The sequence below is a fragment of the Taudactylus pleione genome, unplaced genomic scaffold, assembly GCF_031769625.1.
Source record: "Taudactylus pleione unplaced genomic scaffold, aTauple2 ptg001254l, whole genome shotgun sequence".
Lineage (NCBI taxonomy): Eukaryota > Metazoa > Chordata > Amphibia > Anura > Myobatrachidae > Taudactylus > Taudactylus pleione.
The window spans coordinates 195,103-215,156 of record NW_028285654.1 but is presented as its reverse complement, the minus strand read 5'-3'; the positions used below and the strand labels follow the sequence as shown (position 1 = coordinate 215,156).

Here is a 20,054-nt window from a genome sequence, read left to right as displayed (position 1 = left end):
TACTAGATCCCACACACACACTACTAGATCCCACACACTCACTACTAGATCCCACACACACACACTACTAGATCCCACACACACACACTACTAGATCCCACACACACACACTACTAGATCCCACACACACACACTACTAGATCCCACACACACACACACACACTACTAGATCCCACACACACACACACACTACTAGATCCCACACACACACACACACTACTAGATCCCACACACACACTACTAGATCCCACACACACACACTACTAGATCCCACACACACACACTACTAGATCCCACACACACACTACTAGATCCCACACACACACACACTACTAGATCCCACACACACACTACTAGATCCCACACACACACTACTAGATCCCACACACACACTACTAGATCCCACACACACACTATGAGAACCCCTACACACACACTACTAAATCCCACACACACAACTACTAGATCCCCCACACACACACACTACTAGATCCCACACACACAACTAGATCCCACACACACACACATTAGTAGATCCACACACACACTACTAGATCCCACACACACACACTACTAGATCCCACACGCACACACTACTAGATCCCACCCGCACACACTACTAGATCCCTCCCACACACACACTACTAGATCCCACACACACACTACTAGATCCCACACACACACACACTATGAGATCCCCTACACACACTACTAAATCCCACACACACACACACACACACTACTAGATCCCACACACACACACACTATGAGATCCCCTACACACACACTACTAAATCCCACACACACACACTACTAGATCCCACACACACACTACTAGATCCCACACACACACACTACTAGATCACACACACACACACACTACTAGATCCCACACACACACACACTACTAGATCCCCCCCACACACACACACTACTAGATCCCCCACACACACACACACTACTAGATCCCCCACACACACACACACTACTAGATCCCACACACACACACTACTAGATCCCACACACACACACTACTAGATCCCACACACACACTACTAGATCCCACACACACACTACTAGATCCCACACACACACACACACTACTAGATCCCACACACACACACACTACTAGATCCCACACACACACTACTAGATCCCCCACACACACACACTACTAGATCCCACACACACACACACTACTAGATCCCACACACACACACTACTAGATCCCACACACACACACACTACTAGATCCCACACACACACTACTAGATCCCACACACACACACTACTAGATCCCACACACACACACTACTAGATCCCACACACACACACTACTAGATCCCACACACACACACTACTAGATCCCACACACACACACACTACTAGATCCCACACACACACTACTAGATCCCCCCCACACACACACACTATGAGATCCCCTACACACACACTACTAAATCCCACACACACACAACTACTAGATCCCCTCCACACACACACACTAGTAGATCCACACACACACTACTAGATCCCCTCCACACACACACACTACTAGATCCCCTCCACACACACACACTACTAGATCCCCTCCACACACACACACTACTAGATCCCCTCCACACACACACACTACTAGATCCCCTCCACACACACACTACTAGATCCCCTCCACACACACACACACTACTAGATCCCCTCCACACACACACACACTACTAGATCCCCTCCACACACACACACACTACTAGATCCCCTCCACACACACACACACTACTAGATCCCCTCCACACACACACACACTACTAGATCCCCTCCACACACACACACACTACTAGATCCCCTCCACACACACACACACTACTAGATCCCCTCCACACACACACACACTACTAGATCCCCTCCACACACACACACACTACTAGATCCCCTCCACACACACACACACTACTAGATCCCCTCCACACACACACACTACTAGATCCCCTCCACACACACACACACACTACTAGATCCCCTCCACACACACACACTACTAGATCCCCTCCACACACACACACTACTAGATCCCCTCCACACACACACACTACTAGATCCCCTCCACACACACACACACACTACTAGATCCCCTCCACACACACACACTACTAGATCCCCTCCACACACACACACACTACTAGATCCCCTCCACACACACACACACACTACTAGATCCCCTCCACACACACACACACTACTAGATCCCCTCCACACACACACACACACTACTAGATCCCCTCCACACACACACACACACTACTAGATCCCCTCCACACACACACACTACTAGATCCCCTCCACACACACACACACTACTAGATCCCCTCCACACACACACACACTACTAGATCCCCTCCACACACACACACACACACACTACTAGATCCCCTCCACATACACACTACTAGATCCCCTCCACACACACACACTACTAGATCCCCTCCACACACACACACTACTAGATCCCCTCCACACACACACACACACTACTAGATCCCCTCCACACACACACTACTAGATCCCCTCCACACACACACACACTACTAGATCCCCTCCACACACACTACTAGATCCCCTCCACACACACACACTACTAGATCCCCTCCACACACACACACTACTAGATCCCCTCCACACACACACACACACACTACTAGATCCCCTCCACACACACACACACACACACTACTAGATCCCCTCCACACACACACACTACTAGATCCCCTCCACACACACACACACTACTAGATCCCCTCCACACACACACACTACTAGATCCCCCCCACACACACACACTACTAGATCCCCCACACACACACACTACTAGATCCCCTCCACACACACACACTACTAGATCCCCTCCACACACACACACTACTAGATCCCCTCCACACACACACACTACTAGATCCCCTCCACACACACACACTACTAGATCCCCTCCACACACACACTACTAGATCTCCTCCACACACACACACACTACTAGATCCCCTCCACACACACACACACACTACTAGATCCCCTCCACACACACACACAATGTTTTGCCTGCGACTTTTTTTTTTTTTTTTTTTAACACACCTGACAGAGCAATTCAATTGTTGCTCCATTAGTGTGAGCAGAAATGTGCGAGAAACCCCCTGGTTAGGGCACGCTAACCGCAGTTAGCACGCCCTAACTAGAACTTTAGACGGGTTTAGCTGTTTCACACGGCTACACCCGGGGCGAAGAGGGCGATAAATAGTGACCGCCCAGAACAATTGTATTGCAGCCCTGGGCGCTCATTAATTATCACGCCTCAAAAAACAACTGAATCACCCCATTGATCCCTATGGCTACATGTATTTTCATATAAGGTTTATCTGGGCCACTTATATGTAATACACAATATATGAGCAAGCCCTGAATAGTATCAGTGTGTTTATATAAACAAATAGATCGTACTAGCTGCTTTGGGGCTCATTTACATTTGGATGCAAGTCAATTTTATGACACGCCTCTCAGATGTAGCAGTACACGCCCACTTTACCGCCGCGCTTAAAAGTAGACAAGTGTGATTTAGGGGAATTGCAGAGGAGGCCACGGATAGGATAAGGAAGAGTCCTGATATACAGCAACAACACCTGTGATTGGCCCAGAAACTGGAGTTAATTTTCAAAGAAAGTAATGGTGCGTACACACGGAACAATCAGTCAGCCATAACGATAATGCTGCCTGATCATCCTGCACCTTACTGGTGTGCTGGATGATCGTTACCGTTTATCCAGTACACCACCAGCAACGGGTCCTATGTAACCTGGTCGATATCGTGCTTACGTGCCCGCGCATCGCTGGTCATGGGGCACCAAAAAATTAACGGTCTGAACGATAATGATATGGTCGATATCGTTATCGTTCATATCATCCATTTTTATCGTACCGTGTTATGCACCATAAGACCTGCATTCTGTGCCTCAGAGACAGAGGGGTCAGTAGAACGTATTCTTTATTATAGCTGGGTTATTAAACACGGCAGTAGTGTGACAACACAATACTGTCTTAGAGCAGCGAGATAAGATATCAAAGACCCGACAGCAATTTCATGATAGCAGAAAGGTGTTTTACATTGTCTGAGAAAGAGCATAAAACCCAGCAGGTGGGGCAGAGGATGACGGCATTGTCAGCACCAATAATCTCTGCCATGGTAACTGGGACTATTGCCAAAAAGGCCTATTTCATGCCCGTCCTGTACTCTGGTTTCCACTTTCTAATGCCTGTGATATTTTACGTAATGAGTCCTACAGTATGCAGTGACATCTTGTACATAGCGCTGTGCCCACGGTGGCCTGGCGGTGCATTTCCTCATTACCTGTGTAGAGCTCTTTGGTCACCACCTGGCAGTAGCTCAGGCCTTGTTGGGTGAACGTCACGAGATTTCCCTGTAAGAGCAGGTTTAATAACATCGGGCCTGATTCAGAGCTGTACGCAAACCCGATGACGTATAACTCAGATGGAACGCGATCTGCGCAGGATCTGTACAGCCACAGGGCCCCCTAAGCCGCGGGAGGGGAGGAGGCTGCATTTTTCAAAACGGGGGATTGTCTGCCTAATTTTCTAGGCGTGCCGTGTCCATGGTCTGCGATTCCCCGGCCTCTGCAGCACGATTACACAGCCGCTATGCATAAAGTAGCACAGCCGCTATGTACAGTATCCCTACTGGGGTTGCAAAACTTATCCTGTGCCTACATATTGATTGGCAGATCCAAAACGCTGATAGGGTAGGAATAAGATGCAGTACATCCAATCACTACTGGGGACAGAGACATTCGGCCGATGAAGAATGGTGACAAGAGGAGCTCTGATCCTGGTCACATGGAAAGCTGCGTCTCACACAGAATTTGGGGTGTTAGGGGTGATTTCCCCTTTCTCAACTGGAGAAGGAGCTGGGTTATCAATTATTCAGGCAATTTACAAATAGGTTTCTGCAGATAAATCACTGATCGCTTGCGTTTTCCAGGTGTTTGGGCAATTTACTAAACTGTGAAAAGCTCTGCACAGAATATAATGCCAGCTGAAGCGGTGTTGTAGTGTGCGCTGCGCCTGAGATGGCTGCAGCTGGTGTCGGTGCTGCGTCTTCATCCACAGAGGATCTGAGAATGTGTGCAGATGCAGCTGGTGCTGTGCTTAGTAATGAGACACCGGGGGCTTCTCCAATCCGCTGCATGTGTCCAAAGACGCAGCATCGCAGAAACATTGCGATCATCAAGCAGACACTCAGATATATGCTCAGAGTTTTGGCCGTAAGCATCCAAGGCCAGTGAATCTACATCTGAGGACGCAGTCATTGGTACACCCCCAAACGCTGGCAACACACCAGCGTTTTAAACAAGTTCCCCGTCATTGTCCCCAAAAGGCTGCAGAATGTCAATCAAAATGCGTCTGCAGCTGCACAGTGACCGGCATCGCAGCACCATCTCCACACATGCACAGTGCGGCTTTTCCACGTGCGCACACCAAGAAACATTGGTCACTAGTGTCTGAATCAGAACAGCGTCCACCACTGAGTCAGGCGCGCTGTACGTACATGTGAGCTGCTTCCACCACTGAGTCAGGCGCGCTGTACGCATGTGTGAGCTGCTTCCACCACTGAGTCAGGTGCGCTGTACGTACGTGTGAGCTGCTTCCACCACTGAGTCAGGCGCACTGTACGTACATGTGAGCTGCTTCCACCACTGAGTCAGGCGCACTGTACGCATGTGAGCTGCTTCCACCACTGAGTCAGGCGCACTGTACGTACATGTGAGCCGCTTCCACCACTGAGTCAGGCGTTCTGTACGCATGTGTGAGCTGCTTCCACCACTGAGTCAGGCGCGCTGTACGTACATGTGAGCTGCTTCCACCACTGAGTCAGGCGCACTGTACGTACATGTGAGCTGCTTCCACCACTGAGTCAGGCGTTCTGTACGCATGTGTGAGCTGCTTCCACCACTGAGTCAGGCGCGCTGTACGTACATGTGAGCTGCTTCCACCACTGAGTCAGGCGCGCTGTACGCATGTGTGAGCTGCTTCCACCACTGAGTCAGGCGCACTGTACGCATGTGTGAGCTGCTTCCGCCACTGAGTCAGGCGCGCTGTACGTACATGTGAGCTGCTTCCACCACTGAGTCAGGCGCGCTGTACGCATGTGTGAGCTGCTTCCACCACTGAGTCAGGCGCACTGTACGCATGTGTGAGCTGCTTCCACCACTGAGTCAGGCGTTCTGTATGCATGTGTGAGCTGCTTCCACCACTGAGTCAGGCGCACTGTACGCATGTGTGAGCTGCTTCCACCACTGAGTCAGGCGTTCTGTACGCATGTGTGAGCTGCTTCCACCACTGAGTCAGGCGCACTGTACGTACGTGTGAGCTGCTTCCACCACTGAGTCAGGCGCACTGTACGCACGTGTGAGCTGCTTCCACCACTGAGTCAGGAGCACTGTAGGCACGTGTCAATATGAACAGAAGAATGAGCTGCGGGGAGAGTAAAGGATGCAATAGCCTTAGAGATGATTTCATGGAGTGAGAGTATAAAAAGATGTTTTTGATACATTTTGTTTTTTAAACTTTTTGAATGTTTTGGAAAAAAAAGAGAGTTATGGCAAAACTTACCTTGGTTAACTCTCTTTCTTAGAAGTCCATAGGGAGACATTGTGTGTAGTTGGGACCTGGAGGACCGGACACCAACAGCAAAGCTTTTCAATCCCAGGATGCTCTAGTCCTTCTCCCTATACCCCGCCCACAGCCTGAGGGCATAGCTGTTCATCTTAGGTGCCATGCCGGGCTGCCCACGAGGGACCCACAGAGTGAGTAGAATGAGCAGATACTGTAGCCGGCACAGGAAGGCCAGTCTGCGTGTAAGCCTGTGAGATAGTCATGCAAAGCCATCTGGCCAAAGTCTGTTTGTTAGCTGGCCATCCCTTCTTGTGGAATCCATATAGGACAAAGAGGGAGTCCGATTTCCGGATGGAATCAGTACAGTCCACCTAGATCTTTAGAGCACAGACCACATCCAAAAGAGGCCTCACCTGCCGAAAGGTCTGGTGATTGAAAGGCTAGAACTACAATTTCCTCATTAAAGGTGGAAACGAGAGACCACCTTGGGAAGGAAGCCTGGGCGTGTTCAAAGAACAGCCCTGTCCTAATGAAATATCAAAAAGGGGGAGCGACATGTAAGCGCCCCTAACTCCGATACCATACGGGCAGATGCTATAGCAAGAAGAAACAGTCTTTGCAGTGAGCCATTTGACATCCACTGATTCCAGGGGTTCAAATGGAGGTTCCTGAAGTGCTTGGAGCACCACTGACATATCCCATGGAGCCACAGGAGGGACAAAGGGAGGTTGTATTCATAGAACACCATGCATGAAGGTGTTAACATCCGGTATAGGAGAAATTTTGCGCTGAAACCAGATAGACAAAAGCGGAGACCTGCACTTTCAGAGATGCTAGGCGGAGGCTTGGATCCAATCCAGCTTGAAGAAAGGCAAGAATTCTAGATACCTCAAAAAGACCTGGAGGGTCATGGTTTCTTGGGGTGCACTATTGGAAATATGTATGCCATATTCTCTGGTAAGTCTTGGCTGAGACTGGTTTAAATGCTTTTAGCATGGTCTGGATCACAGAGCTGGGAAAACCCTTAGCCGTTGGGAGGGGTGTCTCAAGAGCCAAGCCGTTAAAGACAGGCAGGCTAGGTCTGGATGTAGACATGAACCCTGAGACAACAGGTCTACTCATAGAGGAAGCTGAAGAGGAATGTCTATGGAGAGCCTTTGCAGATTGGAGTACCAGTGATGTCTGGGCAGGGCGGAGCTATTAGCCTGACTGTGCCTCCCTCCTGTCTGAACTTTCGAAGCACTCGAGGAAGCAGGGATATTGGAGGGAAGAGATACACTAAATGGAAGTTCCTTTTCACCGACAATGCATCTATGAAGGCTGCTTCGGGGTCCTGTGTTCTAGCTCCATAAATTGGAAGTTTGTTGTTGTGTCTGGAGGCCATTAGACCCACCTCCAGACAACCACCCCATTTGTCCACTAGAAGCTGAAAGACTTCTGGATGTAGAGACCATTCTCCTGCATGCACGTCGTGACGGCTGGTGAAATCCACCTCCCATTTGAGAATCCCCGGGATGAACACTGCGGAGGTGGCTGGGAGACTGAGTTCGGCCCAGGTGATAATGCGGGAAACTTCTGTCATTGCTGACTGACTTCGAATGCCCTCCTGGTGATTGAGGTAGGTTACAGCCGTGGCATTGTCGGATTCTACTTGTACTGGCCTACTTTTCTGAATATTCTGAGCCAGAGTGAGAGCTCTGTAGATAGCTCGAAGTTCCAGGATGTTGATTGGCAACACTGCTTTGACTGGGGACAATTGGCCCTGGAAGGAGTGATGTCCAGTTAGCGCCCCACCCTCAGAGGCTTCTGTCCGTGGTGAGGAGAGCCCAAGTCCAGGATCCAAAAGGGACAACCCCGGTTCAAATAGGAAGTCTGTAGCCACCAAGCTAGGGACAGGCGAATCTCTGGGGGGGGGGGGGGGGGGGAGGCTCATCATCTGGTATTTGAGCAGATGGGGTAGCCCATTCTACCTGGAGAGGATCAGATTTTGAAGGGGCCTAGAGGGAAACTGGGTGAACTCCACCATGTCGAAGGTGGACACCATTGATCCCAAGGCCTGCACTGCAGAGTGAATCGACACTCTGTGATTGTGAAGCAGTCTGCATAGTCTGTGCTGTAGTGCTGAAATCTTGTCCGCCGTTAGGAAGATTCTGTGAACTCAAGAGTCCAGGAAGGCTCCCAAATGTACCCTCCTTTCAGAGAGTGTCAGGGAAGACTTTTTCCAGTTGATCAGCCAACCGTGTATTTGTAGAAAGCCAATGGTTACCTGCGGATGGTTGTGAAGATTCTCTGGGGAGCTTGCCAACAGCAAGAGATTGCCTAAGTGCGGGAGCAGTTTGATCCTTCGTAAAGACCCAAGGGTCCATTGAGAGGCCAGACGGCAGATCCTGGAATTGGTAATGTTGCTGCAGTGTAGTAAACTGGAGATATTGTTGATGAGAAGGCGCTATAGGTACATGTAGGCAAGCGTCCTGAATGTCTAGGGATACCATAAAATCCCCAGGCTCGATAGCTGGAAAATAGAATGGAGGGGTTCCATACAAAACCTGGGCACCCTAATAAATTTGTTCAGAGACTTTAGTTTGAGGATAGGCCGATGAGACCCATTGGGCTTCTTAACTAAGAAAAGGGTAGAATAATAGCCCTTGCCCCATTGTGAGGAGGGACCCAAATTATTACTCCTAATTTCAGTAAGGACTGAATGGCTTTTTGGAGCTGCAGGGCCTTGGTCGAGTTCAATGGAGGTCCTGTGCAAAAGAACTGTTGGGGGGCCGCCTCAGGAAGGAGAGGGCATATCCATGGGAAACCAATTCTCTTACCTAGGCATCTGATGTGGTTTGATGCCAAACTTGGGCGAATTGAAGAAATCAGCCTCCCAGGGAGAGGCCCGCCAGTCAGGCTGCAGGCTTGTCCTCAGACTTGGCAGGTGGAAGTCTAGTAGCCCAGGCTTGTTTGGCCCTAGGCTTGGAGGCCTTAGCTAATGTCTGTTGCCGTGGAAAGGACTGACCCCTGGCTTTTCCTTGAGGGCGAAAGGACCAAAAGGATGGCATCTGCGGCTTTGTATTATATGCAGAAGACAGGAATGCTGTCTTATTACTCACCGAAGTAGTCACAATTTTATCCAATTCTGGACCAAATAGGATGTCTCCTGCATAAGGCAGAGACTCTAGAACCAGTTTTTATTCTGAATCTGCTTTCCAGGAACATAGCCAAAGAATACAGCGGGTCACTACAGAAAGGGGCAGATATCCTGGAGGCCAGGAGAGTCGTATCCATAGCTGCTTCAACTAAGTAAGAGGCTGCCTCTCTAATGTGAGATATGTAGGACAGCTGTTCCCTCAAAGCATCAGGGGCAAATGTCTCTTCAAAGGACTTCTGCCCAACACTCAATGGCTTTTGCCACCTAGGCTGTAGCCCAAGCAGGATGAGTACTAGCTCCTGTAAAAGAGTATATAGATTTATGACAAGCTTCTATACGTCCATCTGTGGTCTCCTTCAAGGAGGTTGCAGTATGAATGGGCAAGGTGGCATTTTTAACCAGATATGTTACATGAGAATCCACCATTGGGGGAACTTCCCATTTAGTACAATCGGTAGCTGGAAGAGGGTAAAAGGAATTGAACCGTTTTGGAATTTGATCACATAAGGGAAGCTTGGAACATGCCCGGTAAAAGGTTTCAGATAGCTGGTCAGAGTGAGGGAACTCTGGTAAAACCACCTTGTGTCTCTTATAAAGTGCTTGTTTTTTCTAAGGAGCGGGTTCATCCTCTTCTATTTGTAGAATAGTATTAACAGCTCTCACAAGAGCAGGTATATTTAGTTTAGAGGGTGGCTCCTCTTCTCCTGAGATGGAGTCAGAGTGAGAGAGGTCTGCGTCTTCTGCCTCCCCAGATCTCAGAATCATATACCGGTGTGGATTGGGAAGATATCATAATATGCTTAGTAGGTAAAGGTTTATCTTTTTGCAGCATTTGCTGAAAAACCATAGGTGGTGTTAGCCAAGGTCTGTACTCCAGTAGACAGTACGTCCATCCATGGGGGAGGCAAAGGATTTGTAGGGAGTACCTGCTGTGGCCATCCCATAGGTGGAGCTACCACGGACTTTGCTACTTGGTCCACAAGTTCTGCCAGCATTTGTGGAAAGGCCGCCCAGGGTGGGTCCTGAGGGTGAGAAACTGGGACTGATGGGCCAGGGGCTTTGTAACAATTAATACAGAGATCATGCTGAGTGAAGTCCTCTGTGGCTAAGCACACGGAGCAGGATTTACAGGACACCAGAGTATGAGGAGCAGCATCAGGCTGCTTGTTATTCTTTCCTCTGCCAGATATAGCCACAAGGATAATAGAATACAAGGTATGATACAGTGCAATGAACACCTTGCAGTATGTAATATGGCATAATGTAGTGAGCAACCATGCTATATATGACCGTGTATTATATAGTATGTGATAGTCATCACACTTAAATAGCAGATGTGAGGTACAATGAACCCCCACAATACCTTAGTATGTCTGGGTATGGTAGAAAAAAGGGCCAGGTATAAAACTGACAGTATAGAATACAGAGATCAGCGCCAGCATAAATCAAATACAAATGCAGAAAAAAACATTACGTGTCTGCAGTGGGCACTAAAATCAACTACACAGACCACAGAGGCTGGTAGGATAAAGCGCCGTATAACCTGGGATACGCTGGGAGACTGGACCCAGCGTATCCCGGAGACCTGCTTGCCTAAAATGGCTACAGCACGTCTCTGAGGGTGCGGAGGGTGAGGGAAGAGCAGCTCAGGGAACACCAAGACCGCAGTGGAACGGCGCCCTGGCTGGGGGAGGAGCTGCAGGGAGAGCGCCTTATCCCCTGACTGACATTAACCACCGGGTCCCCCGGCCTTCATTATGCCTATGCGCCAGTATCATTATGCCCCGGTGGAGTAATGGGTGAGCCAGTGTCCACATCAGTGTCTCCGGTCTGTCTCCGGAGACCAAAGTAAAGACTGGGGGTTCCACCTTACCTGTCCCCTGGATTCCGGGCTACAGTCTGGGGTCCGGGGAGCCTGCTAACTAATCCCCCTCGGAGCCCCACCAGGAGTACCTAGTACAGGCCTGGTGTCACAGCGCTGTGGAGGGGTGATGGGGTGGCAGCACAGACTGTTTTTTTAATTTTCAGAAAGCACACTTATGCTGGGCATACACAGCAAGATAAAATGTCTGTCAGACCGACAGACATTTTATCTGGCCGGCTGCCAGCCGCAGATGTCCGCGGCATACACTGTGAGAGAAATCTCACAGTGTATAGCCCGACATCTGCGCTCCGCCCCCGGGGGTGGAGACATTTCCCTGTTCAGGAAATTTCTGTCTGTCGGCAGCGCTGGGCATACACTGCCCGATGCGGCCGACAGTTACCGGGTAAATATCGCATCGGACGGGCATGCTGGACAATCCAGCATGCCCGACCGAGCAATATTTAACCCTCGGACGCCCCCCACCACGCTACAATTATCGCGGCGATCCGCCGATATCGGGCGGATCGTCCCGATAATTGCAGCGTGCATGGCCAGCATTAGTGTATCCACACTTCATGCAGATCCACATCAAGCTGCAACCCTCAGCAAGCTGCCATTAAGACTGATTGTTAAGAAATGATATGGCTGATTAAAACACTGGCCTACATCTGAGCCAATTGGACAGGCGGCCTGTAGCTTGGTCAGCTGCACAGGGCTCAGCACCAGCCCTTTCAGCCCACCTCAAAAGGTGCCCTCCCTCGTGCTGCAGTCATACCAGGTTTTCTGTTTCACCTGCGCAGCGTTCAGGTCGTTCTGCATCATTGTATCAAAAACAAGAATAATATCCTGCAGAGGAAAAGAAGTCAGAACAATAATGTATAACCAGACATATATAATATATAGTGGTTAATTACCAAAATATAGATAGCTGGAGTGTGCTCCCTGGGATCGATTACCAAGTACTCAAAAACCCTTCATTGGCCTAGGCCAAATTACAGCAAGCGATTCCATTCTTTTCAAATTGATTTAATAATACAATTAACTGTTGGAAATAAGTATAATTAAAACATAACTCTTAAATCGATTCCCTCCCTAAAATAAATTGGGATGCATAGACTCTGATTCAAAAGATCTGACAAGAGTCCCCCATTATCGAACATATTAAAATCATAAACACCAAATGAACGTTTTGTCAGCAGTGTGTGATCAGGTATATACCATGTACCTTGTGGTGACCATACTTATTCCTAACAATATATCTCCTAATGGCCATGCAGGCAGGTTTGGCAGGTAGTAAAATTCACTCCGATTTTTAATGATCCTTTATATAAGCGTAATAATTGCAAACAAAATAAATATGGATTCGAATCTTTTAATGTGATGCTACTTAATAATAAATAAGTAATGCAGGTATCGTGCATCTACAGAAGACAGGAATACCTAGAGAATAGTTTTCTCATAACATACTCTGTATTGTTGTGCTAGAGGTATATTATGCACATCTATTACGTGATAATAGGGCTCTATCTACCCTCCACAAGCTATCGGCAATTCAGTATCCTATTCTGAAAACAATTAAATCATAAAACAATGTTGCAACTCCTGTCTCATATGGTTATTATTCCCACTATACTGAGTCAGAAAGTAGCAGTGTCTCCAGACATAAGCAACAATCTATTAACAAGAACCAAAGAAATAGTATTGTACGGTGTGGAAGTCCGATTCCTTCTACTTTCTGAGGTCATCAGCTGAGCGGGGCCGGCGCAAGGTCTCTAGGCACCCTGGGCAAAGATACACAATACCGCCCCTGTTCCTCCCAATAGCCTCCGCCCAATCACTCACATGTAAACTTGACTTCTTAAAATATTGGTAGATGTCTTTTTAGATTTATTACAACATAAATTATAAAAATGACACTAAAACAATACAGCAATAACATTAACAGCTTTGTGACCATCATGCAATACCAAGAGCATTTTTGTGACCACCACACTAAGAGCATTTTTGTGACCGCCAAACAGTACTACTGAGAGCATCTTTGTAACGCCCATGCAATACCAAGAGCATTTTTGTGACGACCACACCAAGAGCATTTTGAGAGCGCAAATAAAAAAAACAAATAAACTTATCTATATTACATTAACACCTTTACCCTCATAATAAAACCCACATAGCTTACCCTTATACTTTTCAACTTTCGTGAACTGTGACAATCCCGTCCCCCACACAAGCCCCTCGCCCCCCCAGCTCCACTTACCTGTTGCTGATCTTCTTACCATTGTCACCCTCATGCTGTTGTCACTTGCAGCCTCAGGAAGTAGGTCCCGCGCTGCTGGTGGGGAGGAAGACACACTGGGGAGGAGGTGGGAGAAGTCTCCTGCACAGCTGACTGGGCTCCCTCTCTTTTGTGGTGGGAGGTGCGAGCCACCGCCTTTCCTGGCCATGTTTAGATGTTCCTGCAGTCATGATAGACAGTGGGAGCGGTGTCTAAGTTTAAATGGGTGGGGAGCTCATTTATTGCAGGAAAGTAAGGGGGAGAGAGCAGGGTCTGGGCGCCCGTGTAACATTGCCCTCATTACAGCACATGGCTCATCAGTCATGTGACTGTCAGTGACGTGGCTAGCCTGCCCCAGATCAGGAAGGGACAAAGTGTAGGCAGAGGTGGTGGCGGATGTGGCTGGGAAGATACGTGGCTGCCGCAAAGATCATGTAAATGAAGGAGAGATCCATAATTTGTGTACTTGGAAGACTCAGTGGCACCCCCACAAGAGCCGGTGCCCTAGGCAGCTGCCTAAAGATGCCCAATGGTAGCGCCAGCCCTGCAGCCGAGTGGACCCGAGATGAGAGAGGAAGTTATGGCACCACCGATGGAATCAACAGGGAGTTGAGGGGACATTGCACCCGTGTATGGTGTTAGGCGGACCCTGTTGCTGGCAGCATTGCAGGGACCGGAGGCGCCATCGGGGTAAGTCGCTACCCACCTGAAAGAGAAATATCTGTCTCGGAGAAATGACCATGGTATCAGTGCCAATGAGACCTGCAGCGAGCACTTCACTTCTGCAACAGGGAAATGGCAGAGTGCCAGAATGCGCATTTCACCGCAGTCGGGCTTGTTCACCTGTCAGTCTGTTCTGTGCCATTCCCCTTAGGGACTGCAACTCCTCCCTGAACTTCACTCCTATGATGGACCATGATCCTGTGAATCGCACCTATGCCCCCCACCAGGCTGAGTGGGTAGGGTACAATAATGTACAAGTGTTACTGACATATAGTAAAAGCCTCTCCACATACTTATGGTTCATTAATTATAACCTCTTGTGCACGTCTACACAGATGCTAACTCCATACATTTTATAAGCCGTCCTTGTCCTGCATAGTTTTGTATTACTAATCAGGGGCGTAGAGAGCCACGCCGGGCCCCGGTAAAGAGGGGGCGTGGCCTAATTTCAGGAGGCGTGGCCACGCCCCCTTGGGGAAAAAAAGTTTTTTGCAGCTCCGGAGAGGGGGCGCTGTGAGCCCCTCAGCCCGGCGCAAAGCCAGTGGGGGGCGCGATCAGTGTGATTGCTCCCCCCTTCAGGCATAGGAGATTGCTTGCGGCTGCTGCTTAGCAGCCGCAAGCAATCTCCCGCTGCAGTCCAGCACACGCTGTGTGCTGGGCTGCTGCAGAGGGAGGGAGGGAGTGCGGGCCCCTGCCGAGCCCCTCTGGAAGCCCGGGCAAACTATACCCGCCCCCCCCCCCTCTCGGCGCCCCTGTTACTAATAACAGTTTTTCTTGTGTGCTCATTATGTGTAAGGCGCTGCGGAACCTTTATAGCGCCATATGAAAGGATAACAACAATAATAAATGGTCATTATGGTCTCTGAATACAATGGTAATAAGACATGCAAATTGTGTCATCACCAATGTCCGGCGTTCCCATGTGTACAGTCTCCCTCTTGGGTCTCACTCACACAGATAGATAGGTCTGAGATAACACAAGCAGTGATCTCTATTCACCAGTTAGTTAGGAGCCCAAAATATTCTTCACCTTTTAACAGGACAATCAATACATACACCAGTGGTTCCCAAACGGTGTGCCGTGCCTGGGGTGCCTCAGGGCACTTGCAGGGGTGCCTTGTGGTGGTGGTCCAGTACCAAATAAAATAAATTGTGTTCAGTGAGATTGGCAGCCATTAGCACAGGTTTTGCCTATCAAAAAATATGTGGACAAAAAGAAGCACAGCCCTGTCACCCAGCACATACCTGAACCTAAGGGCGACATAGAAGCACAATTTACTTCAGTTCATTTTTTTCTCAATTTCACAATAAGAAACTTTTGGCGTAGGGGTGCCGTGGAAAAAATGCTGATACTCTAGGGCGCCCTGATTCAAAAAGTTTGGGAACCACTGATATAGAATCACTCAGCAGCCCCCTATGGTTGAGAATTCAAACTGCAATGTTTAGAGACATTTTATTTGCTGAATATAATGAGAGAGTGTGTGGGTGTCTGTGTTTTGGACCTAGTTTCACCAAATTTGGCATGGTGGTGTAGTTTGACCGGGATTAGGTTTTTGCCTAGGTTTGAACTTCGCCAGAGCCACACACTGTCACACAATCCCATAAAACTTAGACTCTTAAATTACACAGGTTCCGGGGCTGAGGAGATGGCTTCATATACACACTGGGCCGTATTCAATTGCAGGCGAAAAGCAGTGATCATGAAAAGTTTTCGCTGATGACGTCATTTCAGCTGGAGACTTTCTGCCCAATTCAATTGCAATGACTTTTCACTTAAGCCTGTGTCGGCTCAGTTAATAGTGCCCAATACTAGTGCACAGCGAAGCCACGCGGGACCAAAAAATGGGAGCATGGCTCAATTACCATAGGTCACACCCCCTAAGTGTACCTTAGCCGTTGGGATTCTGCTTCTTCGGGCTTCTAGCATTGGCATTTCACCCGGCAGCTACTCAGCCACAGGGATTTCATACCCAACCCGGAATGTATGATCAATGAAAATATCAAAAACCAATGACATCTAGATGACACTATGTTGTTGGTGCTCCCAAAGACATGGGTGGTATACACAGAAATACACTTTGCAAGAGGCAAAAGAAACTGTTTTTGGGGCACTCTTAATGTAGATGAAAATTTATACTGACATAAGATGGGTATGAATGATTTAACACATGGCTTGTCACCAAAGTGATGTCACATTCCTGTGACCTCATAATGACTAGTATGTCATCATATGTGTGATGCTGAAACTAGAGAAATACTGGAATATAAAAGTTGTTGTAAGGAAATACTAGTTCCGCCACGCCTCGCCTAGCTCTCCTATATTCCTGGGTTTCCCCACTGGGAATCTGTAGCTTGGGATATCTATATTTCCAGTATTCACACTTTTGATACACATACTGTAGCATACCAGCGCAAGCAGAAAGTTTTCAAAAAATTACCAAAATTTTGGCCAAATTCAATTAGGCGCTAATTCTGTATGGTGAAGTCCTGCCTTAAATTAAAGCGCACTTTGTGGCATATATTCATGAAGCACTCGCCTGATACCTGCGCAATTCAATTAAAAATGGCAAGGCGCAAACATTGCGGCATGTTGTGCATCAACTCTCAGTGCATGAAAGTGTGGGGACATCATCCTGCGCCCCAGAAAAGTAGCAAATCGGCAGTCACGATTCTGACTTTCTACACGTTCTAAGTAATTTTTCATGTGACTTACCTTCACCACCTGTCCTGCAGGTCAGGTTTTCTGCTTGTCTTGTAGAACTACAGATGCAGAGGCGTCACTATGTAGGAGCAGGTCAGCTGCTTGCATTCCTCCAGAGTGTTCCTTGTCTCAGTGGACACTGATTCTCTGCCATTGATGGTAAAGGTATTCAACATTGGCCATAAACGATAGGTGATTTTGAATCGCTGATGGCCATCCCTAATCCACTGCCAGAGCAATTAGTTACATCCTGATCTCAGGCTCCTGATTGCAGGCAGTCACATTGCTATACCTGGCTCCAGTTAGTAGTAAAGCTGGCCACATATCTAAAGATCTGTCCAACCAGCCAACTAGTTGATTGGTTGGAATGAAAACCTGGTAAGGTATGAAAGTAAATGACAATCAGCAATTTGCTCCCAAACACCGGAAAATGGACAAAAGCTGTTGTTTGAACAAATTGTTTAGATCAAACATTTAACAAACTTGTCTGACGCCATTTTCATCTGTTTTCTGGCATTTAGGAGCAACTTGCTGATCGTCAGTTACTCCCATACATTACCAGATTTTCATTCCAACCAATCAACTAGTTGAATGGTTGGACAGAAAAAATTTACGTGTACAAAAGCTTCTCTATAGTTACTTGCTTTGCTGGATTCCCTGTCTGCTAAGTCATGCAAGCCACTAGCTTATCCTGAGTTCCTGGGGCATTTATCACCTAAATTCCTGTAATTCAGGCTACAGCATATCTGTCACCAACCTCAGCTCTGTGCAGACCAGCTACTGTCCACTGCTTTCAGAAACTTTTCTTTGCATCCATGTTCCCAGTCTGCAGTTACCTTAGCCTTGTACAGGTGTCTCCTTAGCAGTTTGCTGTTTCCTTCCAGACTAATTATCCACCTGAGTATCTTGTTCATCTCAGATTTATTAACCAGTTGCTGGATTAGTGCACTCCTCATTCTGTTGCAGTGTTCCTGTATCCTGACATGCAATTAACCCCAGAAACTCCTGCAAGCATATACAGTATTCCTGTGTGTATATTGCATTGGTTCCTTGTCACAGTTCCAGCACCAGTGAGTCCAGTAACACCTCCAGCACAGATGAGTCCAGTAACACCTCCAGCACCGCCGAGTCCAGCTCAGTGTACAGCAACACCTCCAGGGCCACCGAGTCCAGCTCAGTGTACAGCAATACCTCCAGCACCACTGAGTCCAGCTCAGTGTACAGCAACACCTCCAGCGCCGCTGAGTCCAGCTCATTGTACAACAACACCTCCAGCGACACCGACTCCAGCTCAGTGTACAGCAACACCTCCAGCACCGCCGACTCCAGCTCAGTGTACAGTAACACCTCCAGCACCGCTGAGTCCAGCTCAGTGTACAGCAACACCTCCAGCACAGATGAGTCCAGCTCAGTGTACAGCAACAACTCCAGCACAGATGAGTCCAGCTCAGTGTACAGCAACACCTCCAGTGCTGCTGAGTCCAGCTCATTGTACAGCAACACCTCCAGCACCGCTGAGTCCAGCTCAGTGTACAGCAACACCTCCAGCACTGCTGAGTCCAGCTCAGTGTACAGCAACACCTCCAGCACTGCTGAGTCCAGCTCAGTGTACAGCAACACCTCCAGCGCCGCTGAGTCCAGCTCCATGTACAGCAACACCTCCAGCACCACCGACTCCAGCTCAGTGTACAGCAACACCTCCAGCGCCGCCGACTCCAGCTCAGTGTACAGTAACACCTCCAGCACCGCTGAGTCCAGCTCATTGTACAGCAACACCTCCAGCGCCGCTGAGTCCAGCTCATTGTACAGCAACACCTCCAGCGCCGCTGAGTCCAGCTCATTGTACAGCAACACCTCCAGCGCCGCTGAGTCCAGCTCATTGTACAGCAACACCTCCAGCGCCGCTGAGTCCAGCTCAGTGTACAGCAACACCTCCAGCGCCGCTGAGTCCAGCTCAGTGTACAGCAACACCTCCAGCACCGCTGAGTCCAGCTCAGTGTACAGCAACACCTCCAGCACCGCTGAGTCCAGCTCAGTGTACAGTAACACCTCCAGCACCGCTGAGTCCAGCTCAGTGTACAGTAACACCTCCAGCACCGCTGAGTCCAGCTCGGCAAACAACCTTCCCTTTAGTTCCACTGAGGTCTGGTCAGTGTTAAGCTCACGTACCACTGGTCCCAGCCTAGTGTCCAGCTCTCATCCACCTGCCCCAGCCCAGTGTTCACCCACAGATTTGCTGCTACCACAGCATCCAGCACCACTGGTACCAGCCTGGTGTCCAGCCACACTCCGCTGGTCTTTGTCCAGTTTCACCAGTTCCAGCCCGGTGTTCAGTTCAGTTTGGTCTGGTGCTCAGTCCTACCGGTATCAGTCGGTGTTCAGTGGCCCTGATTCAGAGCCGGACGCTCTTTCAGAGCGCTCGCTCTGAATCAGGGCGTTTTTTTTTTTTTTTTTTGGTGCCGGCTTCCTGGCCGCTCGCATAGCTGTGGGTGACCACCCACAGCTTTTACAAGCGGCCAGGTGATGGTCGCGACCCTTGTGGTACGGTCTCGTTCCCGCAAGCCCCAGTGAGCTTCCTGCTCTAATAGAGCAGAAAGCTCAACTACTGACCACACTGGTGATGTCAGTAGAGCCGCCCTCAAATGGCAGGTGTTCCTTCGCGAACACCTCCGTTTGGCCA

At 48.9% G+C, this 20,054-nt stretch overlaps 1 protein-coding gene and 1 long non-coding RNA gene across 2 annotated transcripts in view; one reads left to right on the top strand and one right to left on the bottom strand.

The window, feature by feature from the left end:
- Positions 1 to 18,222, bottom strand: part of LOC148450924 (uncharacterized) — a 78,481-nt gene extending 60,259 nt beyond the window's left edge. Inside the window, exon 1 of the long non-coding RNA XR_015875195.1 lies at positions 18,132 to 18,222. This is a non-coding gene — a long non-coding RNA (uncharacterized LOC148450924). The remainder of the gene's footprint in view (positions 1 to 18,131) is intronic.
- Positions 18,223 to 18,348: 126 nt separating this feature from the next.
- On the top strand, positions 18,349 to 19,625 carry LOC148450923 (uncharacterized). The gene has a single exon (XM_088462507.1). It carries the CDS (start codon positions 18,358 to 18,360, stop codon positions 19,531 to 19,533), a length of 1,176 nt encoding a protein of 391 aa, XP_088318633.1. The 5' UTR covers positions 18,349 to 18,357; the 3' UTR covers positions 19,534 to 19,625.
- The last annotated feature ends 429 nt before the right edge of the window (positions 19,626 to 20,054 follow it).